The 24563-nt window shown below is 36.5% G+C and overlaps 2 protein-coding genes across 4 annotated transcripts; both read right to left on the reverse strand.

Moving 5' to 3' along the window:
• Nucleotides 1–3233: 3233 nt before the first annotated feature.
• On the reverse strand, nucleotides 3234–12362 carry LOC127502227 (RNA-binding protein MEX3B). The gene is given in 4 exon segments (XM_051875004.1): nucleotides 3234–7373; nucleotides 7375–7897; nucleotides 10970–11485; nucleotides 11973–12362. Coding segments are annotated over 3 exon segments (1818 nt in total). The 5' UTR covers nucleotides 11442–11485; nucleotides 11973–12362; the 3' UTR covers nucleotides 3234–6550.
• A 1180-nt stretch (nucleotides 12363–13542) lies between these two features.
• Nucleotides 13543–24324, reverse strand: mbd3a (methyl-CpG binding domain protein 3a). Of its 3 annotated transcripts, none has more exons than XM_051875072.1 (7): nucleotides 24156–24324; nucleotides 22753–22909; nucleotides 22484–22621; nucleotides 20675–20765; nucleotides 20324–20501; nucleotides 17791–17937; nucleotides 13543–14624 (listed from the first exon to the last, which is right to left on the reverse strand). In XM_051875072.1, the coding sequence occupies exons 1-6, from the start codon at nucleotides 24173–24175 to the stop codon at nucleotides 17793–17795; spliced, it is 729 nt and encodes a 242-aa protein (XP_051731032.1). In that variant the 5' UTR covers nucleotides 24176–24324; the 3' UTR covers nucleotides 13543–14624; nucleotides 17791–17792. The 3 variants fall into 3 exon arrangements, with proteins under 3 accessions (XP_051731032.1, XP_051731041.1, XP_051731021.1); XM_051875081.1 differs by having other exon boundaries at nucleotides 24056–24221; XM_051875061.1 differs by having other exon boundaries at nucleotides 23960–24171.
• Between the last annotated feature and the right edge of the window lie 239 nt (nucleotides 24325–24563).

Consider the following 24563-nt stretch of genomic DNA (forward strand, 5'->3'; position numbering starts at 1 on the left):
GCTGTGATCGTTCATTTTTACTGTCTTTATACGAGTTCTTGGGCTTATTGTGAGTGATTCATCAGTTCACTACATTTTTTATTTTTTATCTATTTATATATATATATATATATATATATACACACATACATACACACAATTTTTATATATCAGTGCTGTCAACTCAATCACAATCACATCTAACAAAAGTTTGTAAATATATGTGTGTGTGTGTGTGTGTATATATGTATGTATATATATATTAGTGCTGTCAAATTGATTAATCACGATTAATTGCATCTAATATTAAAGTTTGTAAATATATAACATGCGAAATTTTGGAAATATTTATGTGTGTGTACATATACACATGCATATATTAACACATTTTTATGTTAGATGCGATTAATCGATTTAACAGCACATATATACATACACACAATTTTTATATATATTAGTGCTGTCAACTCGATTAATCATGATTAATCACATCTAACATTAAAATTTGTAAATATATAGCATGTGAAAGTTTGTAAATATATATATGTGTGTGCGTGTGTATATATATACACACACACACGCATATATTATATATTTACAATTTTTTGTTATATGTGATTATTCGCGATTAATCAATTTGAAAGCACTAATACACACACACACACACACTTGTCAACTTGATTAATCATGATTAATTGCATCTAATATTAAAGTTTGTAAATATATAACAGCAAAAGTTTGTAATATTTGTGTGTGCATATATACTATATATACACACAGACGTGTATTGTATATTTACAAATGTTCATGTTAGATACGATTAATCGATTTGACAGCACTTATATATATTTTATATACATATACATACACACAATTTTTTTATATATTAGTGCTGTCAACTTGATTAATCGCAATTAATCGCACATGAAAGTTTGTACATATATATATATATTTACAAACTTTCACATATTATATATTTACAAACTTTAATGTTAGATGTGACTAATCGATTTGACAGCACTAATATATATATATATATATATACATATATATATATTTTTTTGGCACCTCTACTTTTTTTTTTACTATCATTGATATACTGTTATAGTTTTTGTTAATATTTTGAATTAGATTTTATTTTTATATTTTCTGTTTTAGTTAAAGTTTTATTAATGTAGTAGTGTTTTTTTTTATTTTCTTTAAATGTCTATATAGTTAAGTTTTGGTTAGTACTTTTGTAACAACATATTTAAGTTTTTATATTTTATTTTATTTCAGATCATGTTTATTTTATTTCAAGTAATGAAAGTGTTTTTATGCTTTTAGTTAACGATATAACGCTTGTTAACGTTACAGCATTTTATGTTGACTTTAAGAGCCGCATCTTTAGCGTGTTGTAGAAAATACTTCTTTTTCAAACAAGCTTTAAGATCACTCTCTGCTCGATCTGCTTTGAACCAAACGCAGCCATTGAATGTTGATTCACACGAGCCTTGACGAGAGAGAGACGGCAGAGACGTGATTTAAAACACTTTACACACACATGCTGAAGCACAAACGGGCATGAAGAGACTCATATGCATGCATGCATGCCCGCAGACGCTGTGAATAAAACCAAGTGCATGATGGGAAACCCAGTAAATCGTGCCAGCACGTGTCTCATTGTTAACCTGCCACAAACTGACCGATCCGATTGATTTTCCTCTTTCACTGTTTGTTTTTCAAAAGAAGAGCTTGTGAATAATGTCTCTGATGTTCAAGCTGTTGGCATGAGTGGGTGTTTTTATACCGGGATGTTTCTAATTTTCGTTTTTAACCATTTTGATTGTTCTTAATGAGGATGATAGTGGATTACTGCAGCATTTGCTTCCTATTAAAACAATAATGATCAACTGACTCTGTGTTTCTTATTAAAAACCTGCATCAATGGAGAAACAAGGTTTACTAAACTTGAGGACAAAAATTAATATAAAATGTCCAAGTCATCATGGGAAAATTGTGTTTGGGTCAAAATATGGTGACAAATGCATCTCAAGGCACCGGAGAAAAAGGCATTTTTATAACAACGTATTATGAATTAATATGAAAAAGTCTTTGTTTTGGACATTTAAAAAAACCAGAGAAAAGGGGAACATGAAAATTAGCAACAAGTAACATTAAAGAATACTTATCACTTTTTTCTTTTTGTCATTAATGTTTTTCACATTAAAACTTTATACCGTAAAAATACAAAAAGTCATGAGAAAGTGCTTCCAAGGTCAAAGGTCAGCGTAACCAGAAGCTTTTCAAATGTGCATATGGTCATTTTTCCCATCATACTGAAAAAGTTCATTTAATAAATTTTTTTTTTATGTGGTTAATTTTAACGTTGGTGTTATATTGTTTGTTTGTGAAGAATTCAAATAATTTTACATTCAAAATACACTTACATTTAATGTAATTGATTATCCGAACAAATGTAAATACCTTAATTTGTTAAGAAAACCCAAAAATAAATATAAAAAAGTTGTCCCTTATGACTAGTAATAACTCCAGATCTCCAGAACTGTTTTTATTATTATTATTTTAAAGAATGGGGTTTAAGACAAAGTTAGTAAAACATCCAACTTAAATAGTTTTATGATATTTTGAATTTCCCAAAAATATTTAAGATAAAAATGAGTCAGAATAATTTTCTGTGGTAACCTAGAAAATGTCGTTAAAAAAAAAATAGCAGCTAAGAACGTTTTGTATTGCCAAAAATGTTCACACACACAAAAAAAGAACTTTATTTTTGTTTCTTGATCACCACAGAAAATTATTTTGACAATATTTTTGAGGTGTTAGGTGAATCTGGTATTATTATTATTGACGGCAGGAATCACATCAATAACAACCCGACGCTGTTCCACTTAAAACAGTAGTTTGACCTCAGAAAGGTATTTTAGACATACAGGGCAGAGTTTGCTCAGTAAAACAGCTTTACTAATAGTTACATCACATCATGACAAGATTAAAACTTCAATTGGCTGCTTCGGCAGGCGTGTATAAGTCCTCCCCAGCTCTACAGTACCCCGCAATTCTCCAATGTAAATCTGTGGTGAAAAGTGGAACTGCAGCGCGCTCTAATAGACTCTTTTCAAACTGTGATGATGTGTTTTAATGGACATCAATATCGTAAATTAGGTCAGTATCTAGTAGATAAAACTAACTACATAGTTCTATTATCCCACATTACACAAAACTTTTAATATCATTGCGCACAGAAAGGAAGACACGGATACAAAGGTTTATTGTTTTACAGTACAAAAACAAAAACAAAAAAAAACAAGATTTTATTAAAGAAGCATAAAAAATAAAACTCTTGATACATTTCTTATAACCGTCAAGTCAGCTCAAATTATACGTGTATAGAATTGTTCCAGCTCACGGTTAAAAGGTCCATAAACTTTCAAATAAAATATATTTCAATTTTAAATTTCTTCAATAATTTTTTCTCATTTTGTTATAAATTGCCTATATGTTGCACACAGGAAAACAGAAATATGGAAAATAAAGATAAATTTGCTGTAATAAAAGGGTCACATTATAATCTGGGATATTTATGTCAAGGTAAGCAAATAAATTGTAAAAATAAAATGTGTAAAAAAGTTTTTTTTTGTCTTTTCATTTTTAGAAAATTATTAGCTAATGCCTCATGGCTTCAAGACATGCAGAGTTTAACTTACAAATAATGATACATGTTTTAAAAACTACATTAACCTTTTTCAGTTGTACTTTTTGAAAACAAATCCCAATGATTGTATTCAGGATATTTACAATTAGGCCTGAAAGTCTGTTATTGAAATAACTTTTGGTTCTGCGTACAAAAAGGATTAAAGCGAACGTAAAAAGGAGAGGAGAGCAAGTTCAGGGCAAAAATGATTCATGGGAAAAACAGTGTCTGAATTCATTCCAATGCAAAACTGCCTGAGATTCGCCTCAGTGAACCCTGTTCAAAGGGAAACGATTCAACTTCAGGTCTGTGGTGTCGATCCCAAAAAAATCATAACCGATTCTTCACTGACCTTCATCGCCAAAACACGTCACAGACACACACAAGTGAAAAACTACAGGACGTTCAGCTAGTTTCTTGTACCTTGTAACCAGTTACACTAAATCAGATTCTGGGGAAAGAAAAGGAAAAAACCGGCTCAGATATACGACGCGGCTCTCTGTACAAATACTCTGACGATTATCGCTCGTCCGAAAGCGATTCACTAAACTGGAAGAGCGGAGAAGGTTCGTCACAATCTTCGTTTCTCGGCAGCGAGTTTCACCACCAAGGCACCGTTTACTGCCCTCGAATTCTGGCACTATCGATCATGTTTAATAATCTTCAACACGCCAAAGAAAGAAGGAAACTATGGAAGCTTGTTTCTGCCACTGGATAAAAAAAAATAAAAAAAAAAGGTAATTGTGACTTTTTATCTCGCAAAAACAGTCTTTTTTCCCCTCTGACTTGGACTTTATATGTCGCAATTCTTTTTTTTCCTTGCAATTCTGCTTATTCTCAGAATTCTCACAATTTTAAACTTGCACTTGAGAGAAAAAAAAACGTCAGAAAAAAACGTTCTCTCGCAATTGCGAGTTTATATCCAGCGATTCTGAAAAGACAAAATCGAGATATAAACTTACAATTGCGAGAGCAAAAAATTTGAATTGCGAGAATTATTACTGGATATAAACTCACAATTGTGAGAAAAGAAATGTCAATTTATAGCTCACCTTTTTTTTTTCTGGCAATTGAGAGTTTATATCCAGCGATTCCGAGAAGACAATAGAGATGTAAACCTCGCAATTGCGAGAAAAAGTTAGAATTGCGAGATGCGAGAAAAAAAAAAAAGAATTGCGAGATGTAAACTCGCAATTGTGAGAATGAAATCAATTGCGAGATATAAACTTGTAATTTTGAGAAAAGTCAGAATTTCTAGTTCTCGCAATTGAGTTTATATCCAGCGATTCTGAAAAAAGACAAAATCGAGATAAACGTACAATTGCGAGAGCAAAACATTTGAATTGCGAGAAAAATTATTACTGGATATAAACTCGCAATTGAGAAAAAATTCTGAATTTATAGTTCTCGCAATTTTGACTTCTCGCGATTGCTAGTTTATATCCACCAATACTGAGGAAAGACACTACTGAGATATAAACTCGCAATTGCGAGTAAAAGTCAGAATTGCAAGAAAAAAAATTATTGCGAGACAAAAGAAAAATTGTTGAATATAAACTGGCAATTACGAGAAAAAAGTCAGAATTGCGAGATATATTTTAAATTGTTTTATTCCGTGGCGGAAACAAGTTTCCATAGGAAACAGCGAGTCAAATGAGGAAAAACGGGTTGCGTGATCTTACACACGTCTAGAGAAAGAAACCTGTACAAATCATGCAAACCAACCATAATTTAAAACAAAAGACACTTTCATTTTCACTCTTTAAGATGTCGAAAAGTCCCTTGCGTTTATCACTAAAACGTACGGAAGCCCTGCGTGATTTAGCTGCCACACAGACTCAGTCGGGACCAAACATCCTGTTTATTAGCGTTTAGAAAACGCGGGATGACCTGAAGTGTAGTGTGTAACCGGAAGCCCTTTAGAGTGTGAATTCATGGCTTGTCACGTAAAAACCTTTCAGCGGGGCTACAGATTCATCACGTTCACAGGCAAACCACGGCGGGACTAAGTGCGGGATGCGATCGGGAACGCTTTAACCTCTTACGAGGGCCGGAAGACACTTTTACTCCAGCGAAAGAACATTTCAATGTGTCGCAGTGCACAAAAAGCGATGGCTCTACAACTCACTCTCTCTCACATACACACACTCACAACAAAGAGAAACATTCGCGTAAAGTTACAAAGACCTCTTGTAAGTCATGTGGTTTGATAGAGGGCGCCGTTCACATCGCAGAAGTGTAACAGATGAAGTCTCCACACGTCCATGTTTAACTGTAAATACCAGCGACCCTGTTTCAGGAGTGTAGATTGTTTTAGGGACGAACGTCACGTTCATTCCAACATCGACGATGAAGACGCACAGGAGCATGAACGTTATTTTTAAGGTAGTGTGGCAAAAAAATGCACGGTTATGATATTTATAACATGTACTATTCTATCAGATTCAACATCAACTAGTACATCAGATACGTATAAATATTAAGTGTTACATTAATATCTCTCATGTTTTGGTCTAAATGAACGCAGTCTTGCGTTTTACGCTGCTGCCGTCGACTGCATTTAAAAACAGAATGCGGAAACGACAAGATCTTTAAAAAATAATTTAAAAAACGACCGCAGCGGCAACCCTCTAAAAACAAATGCATTCGACAAAAGTGCAGCGTAAAAGTCGAAAAATATCTGCGAGTAGAAAAAGTCAGAAGCATGAATGGAAAAAACCCATTGGATATGAACACGAACGGCTAGGATTACGCAAGTACTTGAGTGGGTAATAGTCATTTTCGTTTCATTGTCATCATTGTTATTATTATTATTGTTGTCAATAAATCAGAATAGTGTCATATCTATTAATTACTGTCAATCCTATGAAGGCAGTCTTAGGAGAAGATCCGGATGCACTGCGTGGCAGGAGTGTGGCACACGGGACACTCGGGCTCTTGCGACTGACAGATCTGCCCGGCGCAGTCCATGCAGAAGAGGTTGTGCCCGCATGGGACCAGCGCAGCCGTCACTTCGCTCTCGCAGCACACGTAACAGTCTCGAGGCACCATTCCAGCCAGGCCGCCAGCTTTCAGGCGACCCAACATGGTCGAAGCAATGCCGACTCCGCTGCCGCCGCCTTCAGAGTCAGTTGGCGAGCCACCCGGGAGCGAGGAAGCCGAGCAGGACGAGTAACCGGTGGTGCTTCCACCGCTGCTGCTGCTGCTGCCACCCGAGAACGACCCGCCGCCACCGCTCGTCTGCAGCCAGGAGAGGGCGCTGAGGGGGTCGCTTTGAGCACGGCGGGCCAATGGGTGATCAGGGTCGGGCGATAGACGTGGGGTTACGGCTCCGCCGCTGAGCCCGCTGCTGTTGCGCCGAACCGGCGGTTGCTGCTGCTGCTGCTGCTTCGCGCCGTTCACGAACGGAGCCCAGATGTTGGCGGCGGCGAATTCAAAACCCAAATCTTCCGACGTCGTCGCTGGCAAATTTGGAGTGGAATCACCGGCGAAGGAGAAGCTCCCGCCGGCGCTGCTCGTGCTGAAGGGGCTCGTGGGGCTTCCGCCGTCTGCCGCCCGGCGCGTCACCGAGAACGAGTCTGCGCCGTTGGATAACGACATCTTGCGGGTGGAATGGTGAAGATGTGATGGTGGTGGTGGAGGCGGCGGCGGAGGCGGAGCCGAATGAGTCGCACGCGACCAAAGCGCGCCTGCCGAACCCGAGCGACCCGAGCCCTTCTAAACTCACATCCGTCCCGTTGCTGTGGAAGTCATTATCGCCCTGGAGGTCGACGAACGCGCCCGTGCGCAACGTGATGTGCGTTTCGATCTCCTCTCGGGCACGGTCGACGTTCTCCGGCATCCCGGTGACCTCAAACACGGGGTCTTTCTCTCGGCTCGGCGTCACGATGTAGGTGTGCGTCTGCTGCTGGATGCGTTTGATCGTGGCTCCTTTGGGTCCCACCACGAGACCCACGACTCTGTAGGGAACGCGCACCTGGATGGTGGTCTGTCCCGGGAGGTTCGGAGGGCCGGGCAGCGACCCGCTCGTGCCGGGCCCGCTTGCGCCCGCTTTGCAGCGCGAGGCTCGTATCATGGAGAAGTGCTCGGCTGCCGAGACGATCTCGCGCTTGGCCATTTCCACGTCTTCGCGGCGGCCCGTCACGATGAACACGGGATCTTCTCCTCTCACGGGGGTTTTGATGTAGGTGTTTGTTTTTGCACGCAATGCTTTGATCTTGCAACCTGCAGAAACAACCAGAGAAAAACATTACAAACTAGAAGCAGGGTTCGTACATTTTTACCAATACATTTCCATGACCTTTCAGGCAAGTATTCATGACCTAATGTTCCATCAAAGTTTATGTATACATGTAAAATAAGAGTAAAAATACACGCTCAAATTACATCTTAACTAAAATCAATGACTATTAATGCTATTTGTTTGCAATGCTAAGTATTGTAATTTGTTTAACCAATATTATCATTTTCTATTATACATGTGTGAAACTAATTTCTATTACTTCTCCAAAACTTTTCCAGGCCTGAAAATTGCTATTTTAAAATACCATGACTTTTCCAGGTTTTTTAATGACTGTACGAACCCTATGAAAGTTTAAAACTGGCAATAAATGTTTATTTATTATAATACAAATGCAGTTGAAATTGATTCAGAAGTGGCATGTTTTAATACAAATCTATTTATAATAAAATTATGCAGAATATACAGTTTTGTTAATGCACTCACTATTAAAACTTTCAATAATTGAGAACACGGTTTCTTTTTAAAAATTTTAAAATTCATTCATCACACCACAGGACCATTAAATAAATTAGCAAGGACAAAAGGTTGAATAAAAGAGCAAAAAGGGAATTGACAGACATTAATAAATGTATATATTATAATTATTAATAATATTCCAAAATTACTATATTCAAAGTCAATAATAGTGACACTTTATTGATCAAAATAAGTGTATAATCAAATAAATATCTGTAAGGAAACTACTTAAACTTAAGTTTTTTTTTAATACTTGGGTATATAACATTAATTATTAATTATATTAATTAGTAGTAGCATGCTACAGTTTTAAAGGGATCATGACATGAATACTTATTAATTAAATCAATTAAATATAATTATTATTTTAATGAGCTTATTTAGACTATAAAGGCATATCTGTATTTTTTTTTTTTTTTTTTAAATATTTACATCACACCACAGGACCATTTAAATAAACTAACAAATATAAATGGTTTATTTTAGGCAAATTTATACATCATATTTGCATCAATAATTCCAGTATATTATTGATAATTAAAGCCAATTACCTCATTTACTATCATAAACTGCATAACCAGGTCACATTATGTTGTTTCAGTAGTGTTATGCTATAAAAAATTATGAAGATGTGCAGAAATTATGCTTTTTTAATGAGCTCATATTAATTAACAGGCTACATGGTATATCTGTACTTTATAAAATTATTTTTTCAGGACTATTTATATATATATATATAAATATAAATAAAAAAAATCAAGACAACAGGTTAAATAAAGTATAAAAAGAAAATATGTAAGACAGACATCCGCAAATGTGTACATAACATCTGAATATAACATTTCCAGTATATTATTATTAATAACAGTGGCACTTCTTTCATAATTGTATAACCGGGTCACATAAAGCCAGCAAGTATAGCATTTTAAACGACTCAAAATGTGCTCAAACTGTCCCGTACATTAATAATAAAGTGCAAAATAAAGAAGTGAAACACATTCGCGTCGATTGTCTCACTGCTCAGATGTTTTCATTGTCATCATGCAGCCGCAGCAGACAGAGGCGCACTGTTCCTTTAAATCCGCACGGCTTACTTCACTCAGCCAATGGCGCGCGTGCTCTGTGAGGTCATAGCGGGAGCCCGAACGCATGGCATTTCAAACAAAGAGAACAATGCCGCGCCGAGCCAAACCTCGCGCCGCTCATATAAATCACATTTGTTTTACATAAACGCACATAATGCATGAACTCAACTGAACTAGTTTAGCAAATAAGCGCATCAGACGGCGCGCGAGCTGAAATATACACCGCCCAGAGCCGTAGTGTGCATACTCGGCCCCGCATACTTGCATAACTCATATCCTCACATGACCCCTGTGCATGCTTAACAGCGGATGCTAAACCAAACGCAATCAGAGATCAATAATCAGCAGACAGGGAGATGGGCGTGAGGCCCGTGAATCCGCATCGGTCGATACGAGTCTCTTTTGTCTGGTTTAGAGCGCGAGACACGTCCCCCCCCTCCCCAAACCAAACCAAACCCCTCCTCCACCCACAGACCAACAACATCCAACCGAGCCTCCATTGACACACTACAGATGTTCATAAGGAACAAAAATCCGCCAAAACGCGAAAAAAAGTATGAAAACACGCATGCATGCGCGCATGCAAAAACAATAACAGAAGCGTAACAGAATGCAGATGCAACTAACCGCTCACTTCTGCTCATAATGCTTACTTATTGTTCTGATGCATTTGCATTGTTTATGATGTCTAGGAAACAGAACGGAAGAATGAATCTTAGTAAATATTCAAATCACACATTTTGCATGCAATCTCAGACATGAGTAACACTAATAAAGTGATGCTTTCCCTATTGTTCAAATACAATGCGTTTACTATGGAACAAAGAATTTAGGTAAACACTCACATTTTCAATGCAACTAACCAATGAACAACCTCAGATATAACTGATACTGTGTTTTATTGTTCAAATGCATTGCATTTATTGTTTATAATCTCTTGGAACATACAAATAACCGTATTAAAATGCAAATAACTGCTTGCAATGCTTTCCTTTTGTTGCAAGTAGTCATCTGCATGCAAAATATTAATATTTTAAGTAACTATTTAAGTTCCAAGAGAGTGTAAACAATAAATGCAATGCATTTGAACAATAGGAAAGCATTGCATTTATTTGTTTCGACCACTGAACGATCTCAGACATGAATGATGCTAGTTTTATTGTTGTTCAAATGCATTGCATTTATTGTTTATACTCTTTGAACATAACTATTAAAATATGAACATTTTGCATGCAAATAACTACTTGCAATGCTTTCCTTTTGTTCAAATGTGTTGCAAGTAGTGCAAAAATATTCATATTTTAATAACTATTTATGTTCCAAGAGAGTGTAAACAATAAATGCAATGCATTTGAACAATAGGAAAGCATTGCATTTATCTCAGTCAGCAATAACACCACTAAAAGGGATTGTTTATGATCTCTAGGAACATTTTTTTTTAGTCAATATTACCTTGTCTGCCGACAATCTCCGCCACATGCTCTGATGTGGGCACGGGCACGCACTCGGTCATGTTGACACTTCTCTTGCGGAGCACCGAGCTTTGTTCCCCGAGGATGGAGGAGTGCGGGCTGGCCATGTGGTATCCGCCGCCCGAGCCCGAGCCGTAGTACTCCGGGGAGGGCGAGCACGAGCTGGGCGATTCCCGCGAGCCGTTCGAGTGCTCGAGCATCTGCAGGTCGACGTAGCCACCACCTCCGTTGCAGTTCTCACCGGCTGAGGTCCCGTCCAGACAGTCGACCTTCTCCATCGCCATGAGTGACAGCTGATCCAGGGCGAAGCGCAGCGCCTCCTGATGGTCCTCGTCCCGGGACTCGTGCTCGGTCTCCCGGCCGGGCGGCAGAGCAACCCCGCTGGACTGGCTGCTGCTGCTCACCACCATCTCGTGATCCATGATGTCAGGATGAAACAAGGGACTGGGCATAGTAATCCCCGCGTGTACATCAGACACCCAACCGACCGCGCTTTCTAGAAGAAAAACACATTCAAAAGCATGAGAAGTGACACAAACCATCTCCAAACACTCAAAACAGTGTGATTATTCACTCGCGCGCAGTTTGAGCCCCTAAAGCTAGCGTGCTTGTTGTTTTCCAGCGCTCCATGCCTTGCGTCTCTTTTGTCTTTATTGTTTGTGCTGCTCTTTAGCTCCGCGCGCGCGTTACAGTCTCATAACCCGGTTGTATTTCATGACAAGCGGCCGTTATTACACAGAGTTCACGGCGGCAGTCTGACGCGTGTCACCGCGACACTAAATCGGTCTAATTGTGAGTTTGGAGAGAGATATCGCGCTTGAAAGCGAAGTGTTGTTAGCCGCGCCGCTAACCGGAGATGATCAGTCACATTGTCGCCTTTGTTTGTGGATCTCAGCCGCGCGCACCACGCGGACAGTCAAACCGGGCGTTACGGAACCCGGCGAAAAAGAAAGTCGGGTTAAATACAGTGACGGAAGCCTCACCTTATGTCCTCCCGTGCCGCTCGCTGCTCTTATCTCGTGTTTTCTGGAGGATGAGGGTGATGATGGTGATGCTAACCGCTAGCGGAGCTGCTAATTGTTGGGGGGCGTTGGAGAAAAAGACTCGTTTTAAAAGCATCCGCGGTAAAAATCAAACTCCAGCGCGCGTTTAAATCACGCGTCCCGCCTCGGCACCGCTCTGCTCATTGTTTTCTGGCCGTTTTCACGCGTGGAACGCTTGAGAGGAATAGAGCGCTTTCTCCCGTTCCTCCGGTCCGCCGTCTTTGTCTGTCTGTGTGCAGACGCACGCCACGCTCTCTCTCTCTCTCTCTCTCTCTCTCTCTCTCTCTCTCTCTCTCTCTCTCTCGACCGTCTCGCTCACACAGCGCTGACGTCACCCGGCGCACAACAATGGGTTCAAAGGCCACGCGCTGCAAGACTATTTTTCATTCACATAAAAAGAAAACTGTTTCTATATGTGAGAGTCATTTAATATATTTACATAATGTTTAGGCTGTATGTTTTTCTATATTATTGCAGTTCTGACTGTACATAGACTATGTTTGTTTTAAGTTTAATAAAAAATTAAAATAAAATAAAAAAGGCCACGCTCTGCGCTTCTGGAGCGATTATTTTTTCCTAAATTGATATTACAATAATATATGTCCATTATAGGGCCTATATATACATCCAATTAAAAAATATTCATAAATACATCTATTCATAAATATTCTATTAAAATGCACACATATTTAATTAACTACTAAATACGTTATAAATATTATACTAAAATTTAATACGGAGAGCATATGTATATAATTAAACATGTAATTAATTAATTGGTGACATAAAGTGGCGACTCAACGGTTGTTTATATATATGTATATATATATATATATATATATATATATATATATATATATATATATATATGAGATGATTTGTATGTAAAAACAGGAAAAAACAGGATAATTATATATAAATTATATAAACATATACAAACATATATATATATATATATGAAATTATTTGTATTTAAAAACAGGAGATACACATATATATATATATATATATATATATGTATAATGACCCAGTTTTTAAATACAAATAATTTCATGAATATATATTATAAACAAATTTTGTATTATTTACTTTTATAAATACTTCAATAGGTATTAATAATATGGAAAAGCAAATGTATAAAAACATTTCATTAATTGATGACAAAGTGGCTACTCAACAAAGTTTATATATTGTTTTTATATGTAGCCTATATATACACTATATATATAAGAAATTATTGTATTTAAAATATATATATGATAATTTTTAAATACAAATAATTTTATAATTATATATATTATAAACATTTTTTTTTGTACTTGTATACCTTTTACTATTTATTTTTACTTTTATAAGTACTTCAATAATAATGGAAAGGATGAAAAACATTTAATTGGTGACAAAGGAGCAACTCAACAGTTGTTTTCTGTGATAGATAGATATCTATCTATCCATCTACATATATATCCCACATATATACACTCACACGTTAAAAGAAAACATGCATATGTCGACGTGTGGAAAGACTTTATTTTCCAAGTATACAAAATTATTTCTCCTTCAGCTACAAGGATTATATCCTCAAAAATGTGATCCAAGTTCTGGCAAATAAAGGACAACCAACATACAAAACCACCTCCCCTCCATATTTCAAATATGACACTATAATGTAATAAGTTTTTAAGAAAAAAATATCAGGGTATGAGTAAATCATCTATTAAATTCAACCTTGATTGTGTGAAGAATAAGTGTAAGATCATGAATTCAAAACGGAAATAAACAGATGCATCATGCAGATTTCTGTACTGTAACCATCAGATTTTCAGTCCACAATCATAAATCATACTGCATCAGTGCATAATGACAAATGCATCAGCTTCCTACAGCAACAAAAACAGCTCGAACCAATCTGAAGACGACTCTAGAAATACATTAAAACATTTTTCATTTCATTTTAATGATGTCATCTATACAACGGATACAAGGCTTGGGAAAAACATAAAAGCACCAATGTAAAAGCTTATGTCATGTCTACGCTCAAATAGCATTGTAACAAAAGCTAAAATGTAAATAAACCAGAAAAGAAACTGAGCACCATAATTGTACCAGCTATCACAAAACAATCTGTACTACTAGTACATTATCTCCAAGTTCTTAGTCATAAAAACATGGCATTTTGCTTGTGTAAAAAACTAATGTGTTGTAAAACGGATGTTCTAGACTTGCATGATTTGACAAAGAAATTAGCTTACGATGTCTGAATAATAAAACAAACCCGGGCATCCGTCACACTGACAGCACTGAAACCTCACTCAAACCCAACGGACACATGATGGAGGACGTCAGAAATCTTCTCAATCCAAACCCCACACTGATACAAAAATAGAGCAGTTAAAGTTAAAGGAAAAAAGCAAATTTAGTTTTATAAAAACTGCTTGAAATGTTATGGGTAAAACATGAAGTTTCACAGTTGAGTTAGAGAAGGAAGGCAGGAAGAGGGTTTGTTTTCTGCATAGGGATCAGCTCTGAGTCTTTGGGTTTGTGGGGAGGAAAAATACTGTCATCCAGGTTGTTCCCGTCACCTCCGATTACCTGCGAACACACAGAGAGAACAGAGCATTACAATCAAACACGTCTGAGAATTCAGTCTTATTCCTGTCAAATGTACTTTTTAGTTTTTAATCATATTTAGTCAACCTTGTCCTGTTTTTGTTTAGTCAAGTTTCAGTTGACAAAATGTCTGTGCATTTTAGTCTAGTTTTAGTCATTGAAAACAGTCACAATTTCGTCATGCTGCATAATGGTTACATTGATAATCACAATTATTTTGCTCAAAATTGAAACGATGCAATTCCTAATAGTAATTCCAATCATTTCTATTAAAGGGGTGGTTGATTATGATTTCACTTTTTTAACTTTAGTTAGTGTGTAATGTTGTTGTTTGATCATAAACAACATCTGCAAAGTTACGACGCTCAAAGTTCAATGCAAAGGGAGATATTTTCTTTTACAGAAATCGCTGTTTAAGGACTACAACAAACGGCTGGTAGGGACTACAACAAGCTTCTTCCTGGGTTAGTGACATCACTAACCCTAAAATTTACATAAACCCCGCCCCGAGAACACGCAACAGAGGGGATGCCGTCATTTTACGCCGGACTGCTTCACAAACGAGGGTCAATTCAACACTGGATTTGCACAAAAGATTAACATGACGGCACATGCTAGTGGATGAGTTGAATCAACTCCACAGCAACTACATAAATTTATCCACTAACCATTCAGAAACGTCTAAAAGTTGTAACTTCTTCCTGAGTCTCTCCATCAGTGTCGACTCCGGTTTGAACAATGTAAGGCTGAACACCGTTACTGACAATCCTCATTTTGGCTGCGTGAGATTCTCCAGCTTTTTTGTTGTTGAGCGACCGAAGCGCGAGCTGTTAAAGCTCCGCCCTCTTCTGGAAAGGGGGCCGGGAGCAGCAGCTCATTCGCAATTAAAGGGACACACACAAAAACGGCGTGTTTTTGCTCAAACCCAAATAGGGGCAAATTTGACAAGCTATAATAAATGATCTGTGGGGGATTTTGAGCTGAAACTTCACAGACACATTCTGGGGACACCAGAGACTTATATTACATCTTGTGAAAATGGGGCATAATAGGTCCGCTTTAAAATAACAGCAGAAAAGACTTTGTATTATCACACAGAGTTTGCGTAAGTGCATTTATTCCGCAACAACAATCGCAAACAATAGAGTCGAGATCATGTTTGGATTTATTACAGTTCATCTCTGAAGGTTTGATGGCAGATTTAGTCGCAGTAAGCAGCACAAGCGGCTTGTGAAGAACAGAGACTGACTGAATGACACTTTCATTTAAGCAGAATATCTCAATGAAGATCGCTGAACTCTAGCTTACTTGTGCGTCTGTGTTTTCAGATCATCTGCGCTTCTTCCGCAGTCTAGAGAGTACGCGCGCGTGGTTGCCAGATTGCACAGATTAAGTAAAACACGGGCAGAAAATGTATCATTTTAACAGAAAAGCTCTGATTGGGGGATTTAAAATCTTGATAACTGGCGACCGTAAGCATGAACACTCGTAGAGACTTGTTAAAAACAGCCTGTAATATTTTGTCTCCTCTTTTATTCGACAAAAACATTGAGAAATTTTGGTAAGGTTTTTATTTTTTAACTACATTTTACATAAATTGGACAATATTACGGTATTACATTTCTCTGTATGTTCAAATATAGAGTTGTCAAAAGTACTGACTTCGGTACCAATCGATACTGAAATTTTAAAAATGTGACACTTTGAGCGCTGTAGAGTGGATTCGTAAACACCTCTGATTGGCCACTGTGTTGACGCACTCATCAGATGTGTCTGTGATTGGCTACAATAATCGAAGCACGGCAGCGTTTGAAAGCACACAGAAGTATTTGAATTTGAAAGTGTTTTGAAAGCGGGCGTCTATCGCAGTCTGCTGATAGACGCCCGCTTTCAAAACACTTTCAAATTCAAATACTTCTGTGTGCTTTCAAACACTCCCGTGTGTATCTGTGTAAGCGCTTGAGTGTTTGAGGTGAGTGTTTGATGTGAGTGTTTGATGTGAGGATAATGACAGATTTTTAAAAAAATAAATAAATCACAATATTACTGTACACATAAATACCAAAAGAATTAAAAATAGGCTTGTGTTTTTATTTTTCCTGGTATTTTATACATTTAATATTTTGGTTATTAGTTTTAATAACAGTTTTACAAACTTTACAATGTCTCTTTAACTACTTTCTTATTTTTTAACAATTGTTAAAATGTGCAATTTGCTGTATTTTTTTCTGTTTATGGATTTTGGGAGTTTTTTTTAAATTAAAAATATTTTACAGTAAACACTTTACAGTTTGTTAACATTAGTTCATGCATTAGTTAACATGAGCTAAAAGAAATACATTATTAATACAGTATTTATTAACCTTTATTAATGTTAGTTTATACATATACAATTGTTTATTGTTAGTTCATGTTACTTCACAGTGCATTAACTAATGTTAAAGGATTAGTCCACTTTCAAATAAAAAATTCCTGACAATATGCTGGTGCAAGTATATAACAATAGTATAGTTCAAACCTTGACCTGTGGAGGGCAGTAATACACTTAGCAGCGTCTACACTGCCGGAATTCTAATAGAGAATTAGTTCAAGACGAGTGTCTATAGTTAAAACGTATATAATTTTTTATTTTTTTTTAGAAAATGACCGATGGTTTCGCTAGATAAGACTCTTATTCCTCGTCTGGTATCGTTTAAAGCCCTTTGAAGCTGCATTGAAACTGTAATTTTGACCTTCAACCGTTTGGAGGCCAGTGAAGTCCACTATAAGGAGAAAAATCCTGGAATGTTTTCATCAAAAACCTTCATTTCTTTTCGATTGAAGAAAGAAGGGCATGGACATCTTGGATGACATGGGGGTGAGTAAATTATCAGGAAATTTTTATTTGAAAGTGGACTAATCCTTTAACAAACATAACTTTTGATTTTAAAAATGTATTAATAAATACCAATATTTTTAATTTATTTTTAAAGTCCCAAGAGCCCCAAAGAGAAAAATTACAGCAAATTGCACATTTCTACAATCATTCAAAAAATGAGGTAAAGAGACATTGTATAATTTTTTAAAAGTACTATAAATCTATCCGTAAAAACTGAAGAATTTCCCAACTGAAGAATCAGCTGTTAGAATGATTTGTTCTTGCTCTTACAGCTATACAGTCTCCATTTCCTCGTCATTGGATTCTTCCTTCAGAGATTTCGCATCAATGGCGGCTTCCTCTATGTGCGCGAGCATGTCTGCCATGAGCGCTTCCTCCAGCCTCTTCCTCACGTTATACACCAGATCTTCCTGCTTCCTGTGGAAGCAACACAATGTTTCAGTTCATCTCAATGAACCATAAAAGCATTAAAATATCAGTCATGTTCATTAAACGGCATCTGGAACTTTCAAACTCAGAAACAACACAGACATTTACTCATTTACTGAAACGATTCGTGAGACCAGTGTTATTTTAGTAACATTGATGTAGTTTTTGTTAATATTTTAAATTGGATTTTTTATATATATATTTTCTTTTTGTCATTTTCATGTTTAAAATAGTTTTTATTCATTTTTATTTAGTTTTAGTTATTTTAGTACTTCAAGTTAAAGGTACACTATGTGACTTTTTTACATCATCAATCCTTCTTACAAAATGTGTTTTTTTTTTTACCCTGATTCACTATGTTAAGCCTGTTATAAGGGTTTATATTTTAGACCTGACAGGATGGTTTTCACAGGAAATTGCGTCATACATCACTCGCCCGTGCCTCGTCGTATCCGTAAATAGAGAAAAGTTGCTCCGTCTACTTTGACGCGTGTCTGGTGTGGGAGTGGCACAGGTTAGTTGTCACAATGAGCGAGAAAGGTTGACGTGGAGCAGCTAAATCTCCAACCTCCCGTTTTAAACAAACGCCGAACAGAGGAGAGTCTGCTGGCAAAAAGAGAACTTGACAGAGCTCGTAATAAAACAAGAATCAACATTGGCTTGGCTTTTCAGAGATAGCGAGAACTGAGGGATTTGAAATGTTGTAAAAGCAACACGAAGATGGAGTCATTATTACTCAACAGGTGAGTAAGGGGCCGTTCACACAGAACGTTGTTTTTCTACGTAAACGCGCTAGACGGACGTGCAAAACCTCGCGTCTTGCATCTTTTGCAGCGTCTCGCGCATGACATGGCGTTCTAAAAACGTGGCGCTCAAGTTAAAATCAGTTCAACTTTTAAAAAATGCGTCTATAAACCTTGCGTTTTTTCCCCACTCCACTGCCCACATCTCACATTTTTCAAAGCAAAAACGTGTTCTGTGTGAATGAGCCCTAAGGTGTTTTATTGAACAGATGAATTGCCATATGTAAAGTTCATTGTAAAGCATTATCTATTGCTTAGAGTCTTATTAATCAGCACAGTCATGTGAAGCACAACCAAAACAATGTTCTTCCACAAAATGCATGCAGTTTTGTTTTTTAACCGCTAGAGGGCCAAAAGTACAGAGCCCCGCACTTGACATGTGAGGAAAAAATATGTATATTGTGACCACGAATTAAGAATTAGTAGTGTTGTTTTAGTAAATTGTGGGCATGTTGTACTAATTCGTAATTGATTAACTAAAACAAGGGAACAAATTATATCATGCGCGCGATTTAGTTAAACAAGGCAACAAATTATATTGTGTGCAAAGTGGCATACTTAAAAGTAATGGCTTATAATTCTTTAAAAAACAAACAAAACAAAACAAAACAAAAAAAACGTGTCATCAAGTACATGGTCTCATTTGATAGAAAACCTTTCAAATTTTGAAGAAAACAGATTTTGATCATGTTTGGAGGTTCTTATGTTACAACACTGCTGAGAAAACCCCAGAAAAAGTGATGCAATTTATTGATATATTGTTATTTTTTATGCTTGACATGATGATTATTAAAAAGTATATATGACAGGTCATAAACTTGTTCACAATCATCTCAACTGCATCTTGTGCTGATATCTCAAAGCAATCAAAAGTTATGGCATTTGAAACCACGGTAGCCTTTTTATCAAAAGTCCAAAAACCTCTCCAAACAAGTGATTTTACTGCACATAAGAACTACTTACACCACAATAAAGCATGAAAATATTTATAATTACATAGAATAAGTAACAAGTAATAATATACCGGTGGATGAGTAATGATCTTCCATCATCCACTTCAAGCATGCTCCAGCTGTAAAAGTGTCCGATTGGTCTCGACACAATGTCCCTACCCACCATACCCAAGATCCAGTTTCCATTGGTTGAACTTTCAAATGACGTTGGAAAACACTGTCGCGATTAGATGTCCTATAGCTTTAGCCAAGCAGCATGTCAATGTCCCTCCATGAGGATTTTCTCAAGATCTGAGCATCATGTTATGTTGTGTGTCGGCTCGTTTGAATTGAGACAACCTGCTCTAAATAAAGATGTGTGATTTACTATGGTTTACTAAGGTTTCGCGAAGTTACAAAGCAGAACGTGACACAAAAGCCTCATCTGTATACTGTTTACATGCATGTTGGTGGAGACTTTTTGCAGTTTTACGTAAACAAATTTTCGGTTCGATCGGTTCGTGAGATCGGCCAAATTTAGTGTCTACCAATCGAGTCATATAATGTGATTATCGGCCGATCGATCGCCGTATCCCTAATTATGTCACTTGCAAACTTCACTACAGTATCTGTGTGTACCTGATGTCTTCATCGGTCACCATGAAGGCCTTGCAGAGAGGCTGTGTGGTGTTGAGCCAGACGCCAGGGTTCTTCTCCACAGCGGCGGACAGCTGACCCGTGATGGGAGCCGAGCTGGTGTGCAGAGCGCTCGCTAGAGCCGAAAGAAGCGTCTTATCTGAGTAACCTGGACCAACACCTGCCGTTTCAAACATTACACAAATTACAACCACAATACTGAATTCATGCCAACAGAAATGCACTGAAGTCTAAGCCATAGTAAGTGTGCTTCCTCAGTACTATGGGAAATGAGCTCTACTGCTCAGGCAGCAGTGGAAAAAGGATGTATGAGAGCTTCTTTTCCATGTTTACCTTGCAATCCTTTAGGAAGATCCATGGTCTTCACCAGCTCCTCTGCTATATCATAAGCATTGAGTCCACTCAGCTTCTTTTCCCAGAACAGCTGTGAAAAACAGGTCAAACATCATCATACTGCAAAAAAAAAATAAAAATAAAAAAACATGATCACTGCTGGTGTTACAGCATTCGTATTTATATTTCCATCATAATATACAAACAAACTTATGAACTTATGAAATATCATGTGGTGCGACCATCAAAAAACGACCACTTTGGGACTTTAATGTTGAAATCCATTCTAAGACAGGAAGTTGCATCATATACCAATTTGCGAAGGACCCATGACCTTTTTAACAGCTGTGTGTAGTTCCCACATTTGGATATCATGTGGTATGACCAAAAAAAAAAAAAAAAAAACAATGAATATTGAGTTATTTCTGCAAATATATACTTTTATTACAAATTTCATAGTGAGCTTTTGTGGGAAGCTAGCTTGTTTTGTTTAGGTGGCCAATTCTGTGCCTGTAAATTTTGACTGAATTTGAAAATATCATGTGGTGCGACCACTGCAGAGTGTTTTCCATGATAGATCATATGCCCTAGATTGGCAGTTTTTGTGCTTTTTTTATTCAATTGATGATTTATATACATAAAGTACTTTATTTTAGTATCATTTGGAATAGATTTTTTTACACAATTTGGGTCATTTTATAAAAATATTTCAGACGGTTTATGTTTGTATTGTACAATATGAGAAAAATGTAAAAAAAAAAATCATGTAATTTGGTTTGTAGTTTAGTTGTAGTTTAGTTTGGTAATTATGCATTTATTAGTCATTTATTGTTTATTTATTTATAACTATTTCAATCTATTTTACCAGATGCCACTGCCAGGCAAAAACCGCTGGTCATAAAACCGCTGGCGTGTTAATTCCGAAATAGTAAATTTGAAATAGAATCTTTTGTAAAATTATAAATGTCTTTACTGTCACTTTTGATCAATTTAAGCCTGATGTGTCCTTGATGAATTAAAGAATTAATTAATTTTAAACTAAATGAAAGATGGAATGGTGCACTTATGTTTGCGATGTGATTTTTTATATTTATATTATATATATATATATATATATATATATAAATAAATGTTTATAAAGTGTGTGTTCATGAAAATTCTGTGAAATTTTAATAAAATCTGGTTTAAATCTATTTTTGGTATAAAATTGATTGTTTATTGATCTCTTTAAATAGATCTTTAATGAAATTTAAGGTCTTTGTGTCATTTGGAGAGACCACACATCATGCGGTGCGACCAAAAATAACAACAATAACTGTATTAAATTAAAAATAAAATATCTAATTTCTGTGGCTGAAATATGAATCACTGATACAGTATGTTTAATGGTATTTTTGTGTGAATGGTATTTTTAAAACATTTTTATCGGTTTTATGCGATTTACAGGAAAAATAAGTCTGTTAACTACATTAAGAAGGCAACTCTGAAGTTATAGAGCAAAATTCTAAAGTCATTCTTTACAGAATCTCAAACGAACTGCAAATACTTTATTTCTAAACACTTTAATTACTGAGAACTTGTAAAACAAAAAAAAAAAAAGTGAAATTTTTTAAGGCTATGGCCAATTCATCTAGATAAAAAAAACAACAACACTAAAATCACTTAATTTAAAATTTGAATATGAATTTATGTGTACACAACATTCTTAATGTTTGAACAATTGCAATAGATATTATTATTTTTTATATTTTAAAATGGGCCTGTTGAAAATCCTTATACGTCACTGACCCATATACATGCAGCTGTTACCTGTCTGGGCTGGTCAACAGCTTTCTGAGGGTCTGTCTTGACCTTGTTGCTGGGGTGATTTGTAACCTTTGTGACGGGCTGTTTGAAGATGGATGCTGTCTGTCGGACTGGCAGTGACGTGTTCAAATCGGGTTTTCCCTAAACAAAAAAACAGGCATATCTTATAAAACATCCAGCATCAACATGACAGATCCAGACAGAAACATCACAACACAGAAACCAGTTGAGTTTGATTTAATGATAGCGTGAATATAATCATGCATGCTCACCTTGCTCTGACTGTTATCGTAGCGTATCCGCTGCCTGTTCTTATTCAGTTTGCTCATAAGCATTTTCCCCGTGCGGAAATCGAAGGAACTGAGATCCATGGAGTTTCCCAGATAACGCGCCAGCTGTGGCTTACTCCGAAACTTCTTCCCTGTTGGACTAAGAAGGAAGAGAAAGTTCAAGAAATATTCCTTATTGTTTCACTGCACCTTTCAGCAACAACTCAACATATCCATGTTTTTTTTTTTTTTGTTTGTTTTTTTTACAAATAATTCTGTGCTGAACAAGAAAGAAAGATGTGCATTTACACAAAAAAAACATCAAATTCTATTCTATTACAAGTAGACTAAAAAAAAAAAACAACAATAATATGGCATATGAACAATGAATATGAATATCAAGCATACCCAGAAATCACACAAATGTAAAAATGATGTTGGGAGGATCTTTGAGCAAAGAAATACAACAATAAATACAGATGCTGTTGGTACCATAGTAAAGGGGTTTTCAATCTTTTAGATGCCACAAACCCCTAAATATGATTATCCTAATGCACCTAATGACCCCATATTAAAAAATTAAAATGCAGCTATATATTTTCATGTATAAAGACCCAATTTATACGGTAAGAAATTAACATTATAAATGTGTAAAATACATTTGAAAATACTTGGCTTCTATTATGTTAGATTTTTTCTCTCTCGTAATACTGTAGTCATATATAATTTTTTTTTATTGCGCATTGGGTATATATATATATATTATATATATATATTATTAATGAGGCGATTAATAATCTCACAGGTATGCAGTCCCATCACTTACCACAGTCTTATGCAATTAAAACGAGCGACTATTTATCATTAATACAGTGCAGACTCGAGTATAAACGATAGTCAGACTATAAGGAAATAGTTATTCAACTTAAACTAGCACAAAACAATAGTTAAACTAAATCAATAGAGAGTATCAAAACAAAAACATTGTTAGCATGCCTGCTAACGCAGATTAGCGATCAGTGCTAACTCGCACGAGATGCCAAAACACGGTGTGTTTAATTTACGCGCGACAAACAACAATAATCTGTAATAATAACGCACTGGAGTACTCAGTTCACCAATTGAGGTCGGATTAGTAATTGTTAACTAATAAATAAGTGCAGTTTTTTTGTCTCGGCTCGCTGGTCTCCGGCTAATCCCGCTGCAGTACCTAAAATAATAGACATCACTTTTCCCCGCGGACAAGCCCGACTTTCTGGTCACTTCTTCCCTTTTCCAACCATTTGGGAGAGCCGAGCACTCCCACCTTTTCCTCTCCATGTTTCTCCCGGAGTCTCTCTGGAAGGAAAAGCTGTGAATGTTTAGGGTTAAAGGCGGCCGGTCGCTGCTCTCTAGTATCCGCTCACCTCACGACCTTCTGACTCATGATGACTCTCTGTGAACTGGGAGTCGATTCGGAGTTCACTCATCTGCGGAGCTGGTAGAAGCATGTAGATCGACTTCAAAAGAAACTCAAACAAGGACAAATACAAGAAAACATGTTTGTGGTAATTCTCGGTAGTCGATTGTTGCTTAAGAAAGGATAGCGATGGTTGGTGACTCATGGAATCGGATCATACGATTCAGTTAGAATCGACTCGCTGTATCAATAAAGTCATTCATATCATATGTAAAAGACACAAAACCTTTTAAAGTATATTTTTAAAGCAAGTAGTCCATAAAATATATGACAATCTATATCTAAGTTAAACAAGCATCATTTATAAGCATTTTTTAAAATAAATCTGCCACTCATGAATTGAAAGATTTGAAGC

The sequence above is a fragment of the Ctenopharyngodon idella genome, chromosome 2, assembly GCF_019924925.1.
Source record: "Ctenopharyngodon idella isolate HZGC_01 chromosome 2, HZGC01, whole genome shotgun sequence".
Taxonomy (NCBI): Eukaryota; Metazoa; Chordata; class Actinopteri; order Cypriniformes; family Xenocyprididae; genus Ctenopharyngodon; species Ctenopharyngodon idella.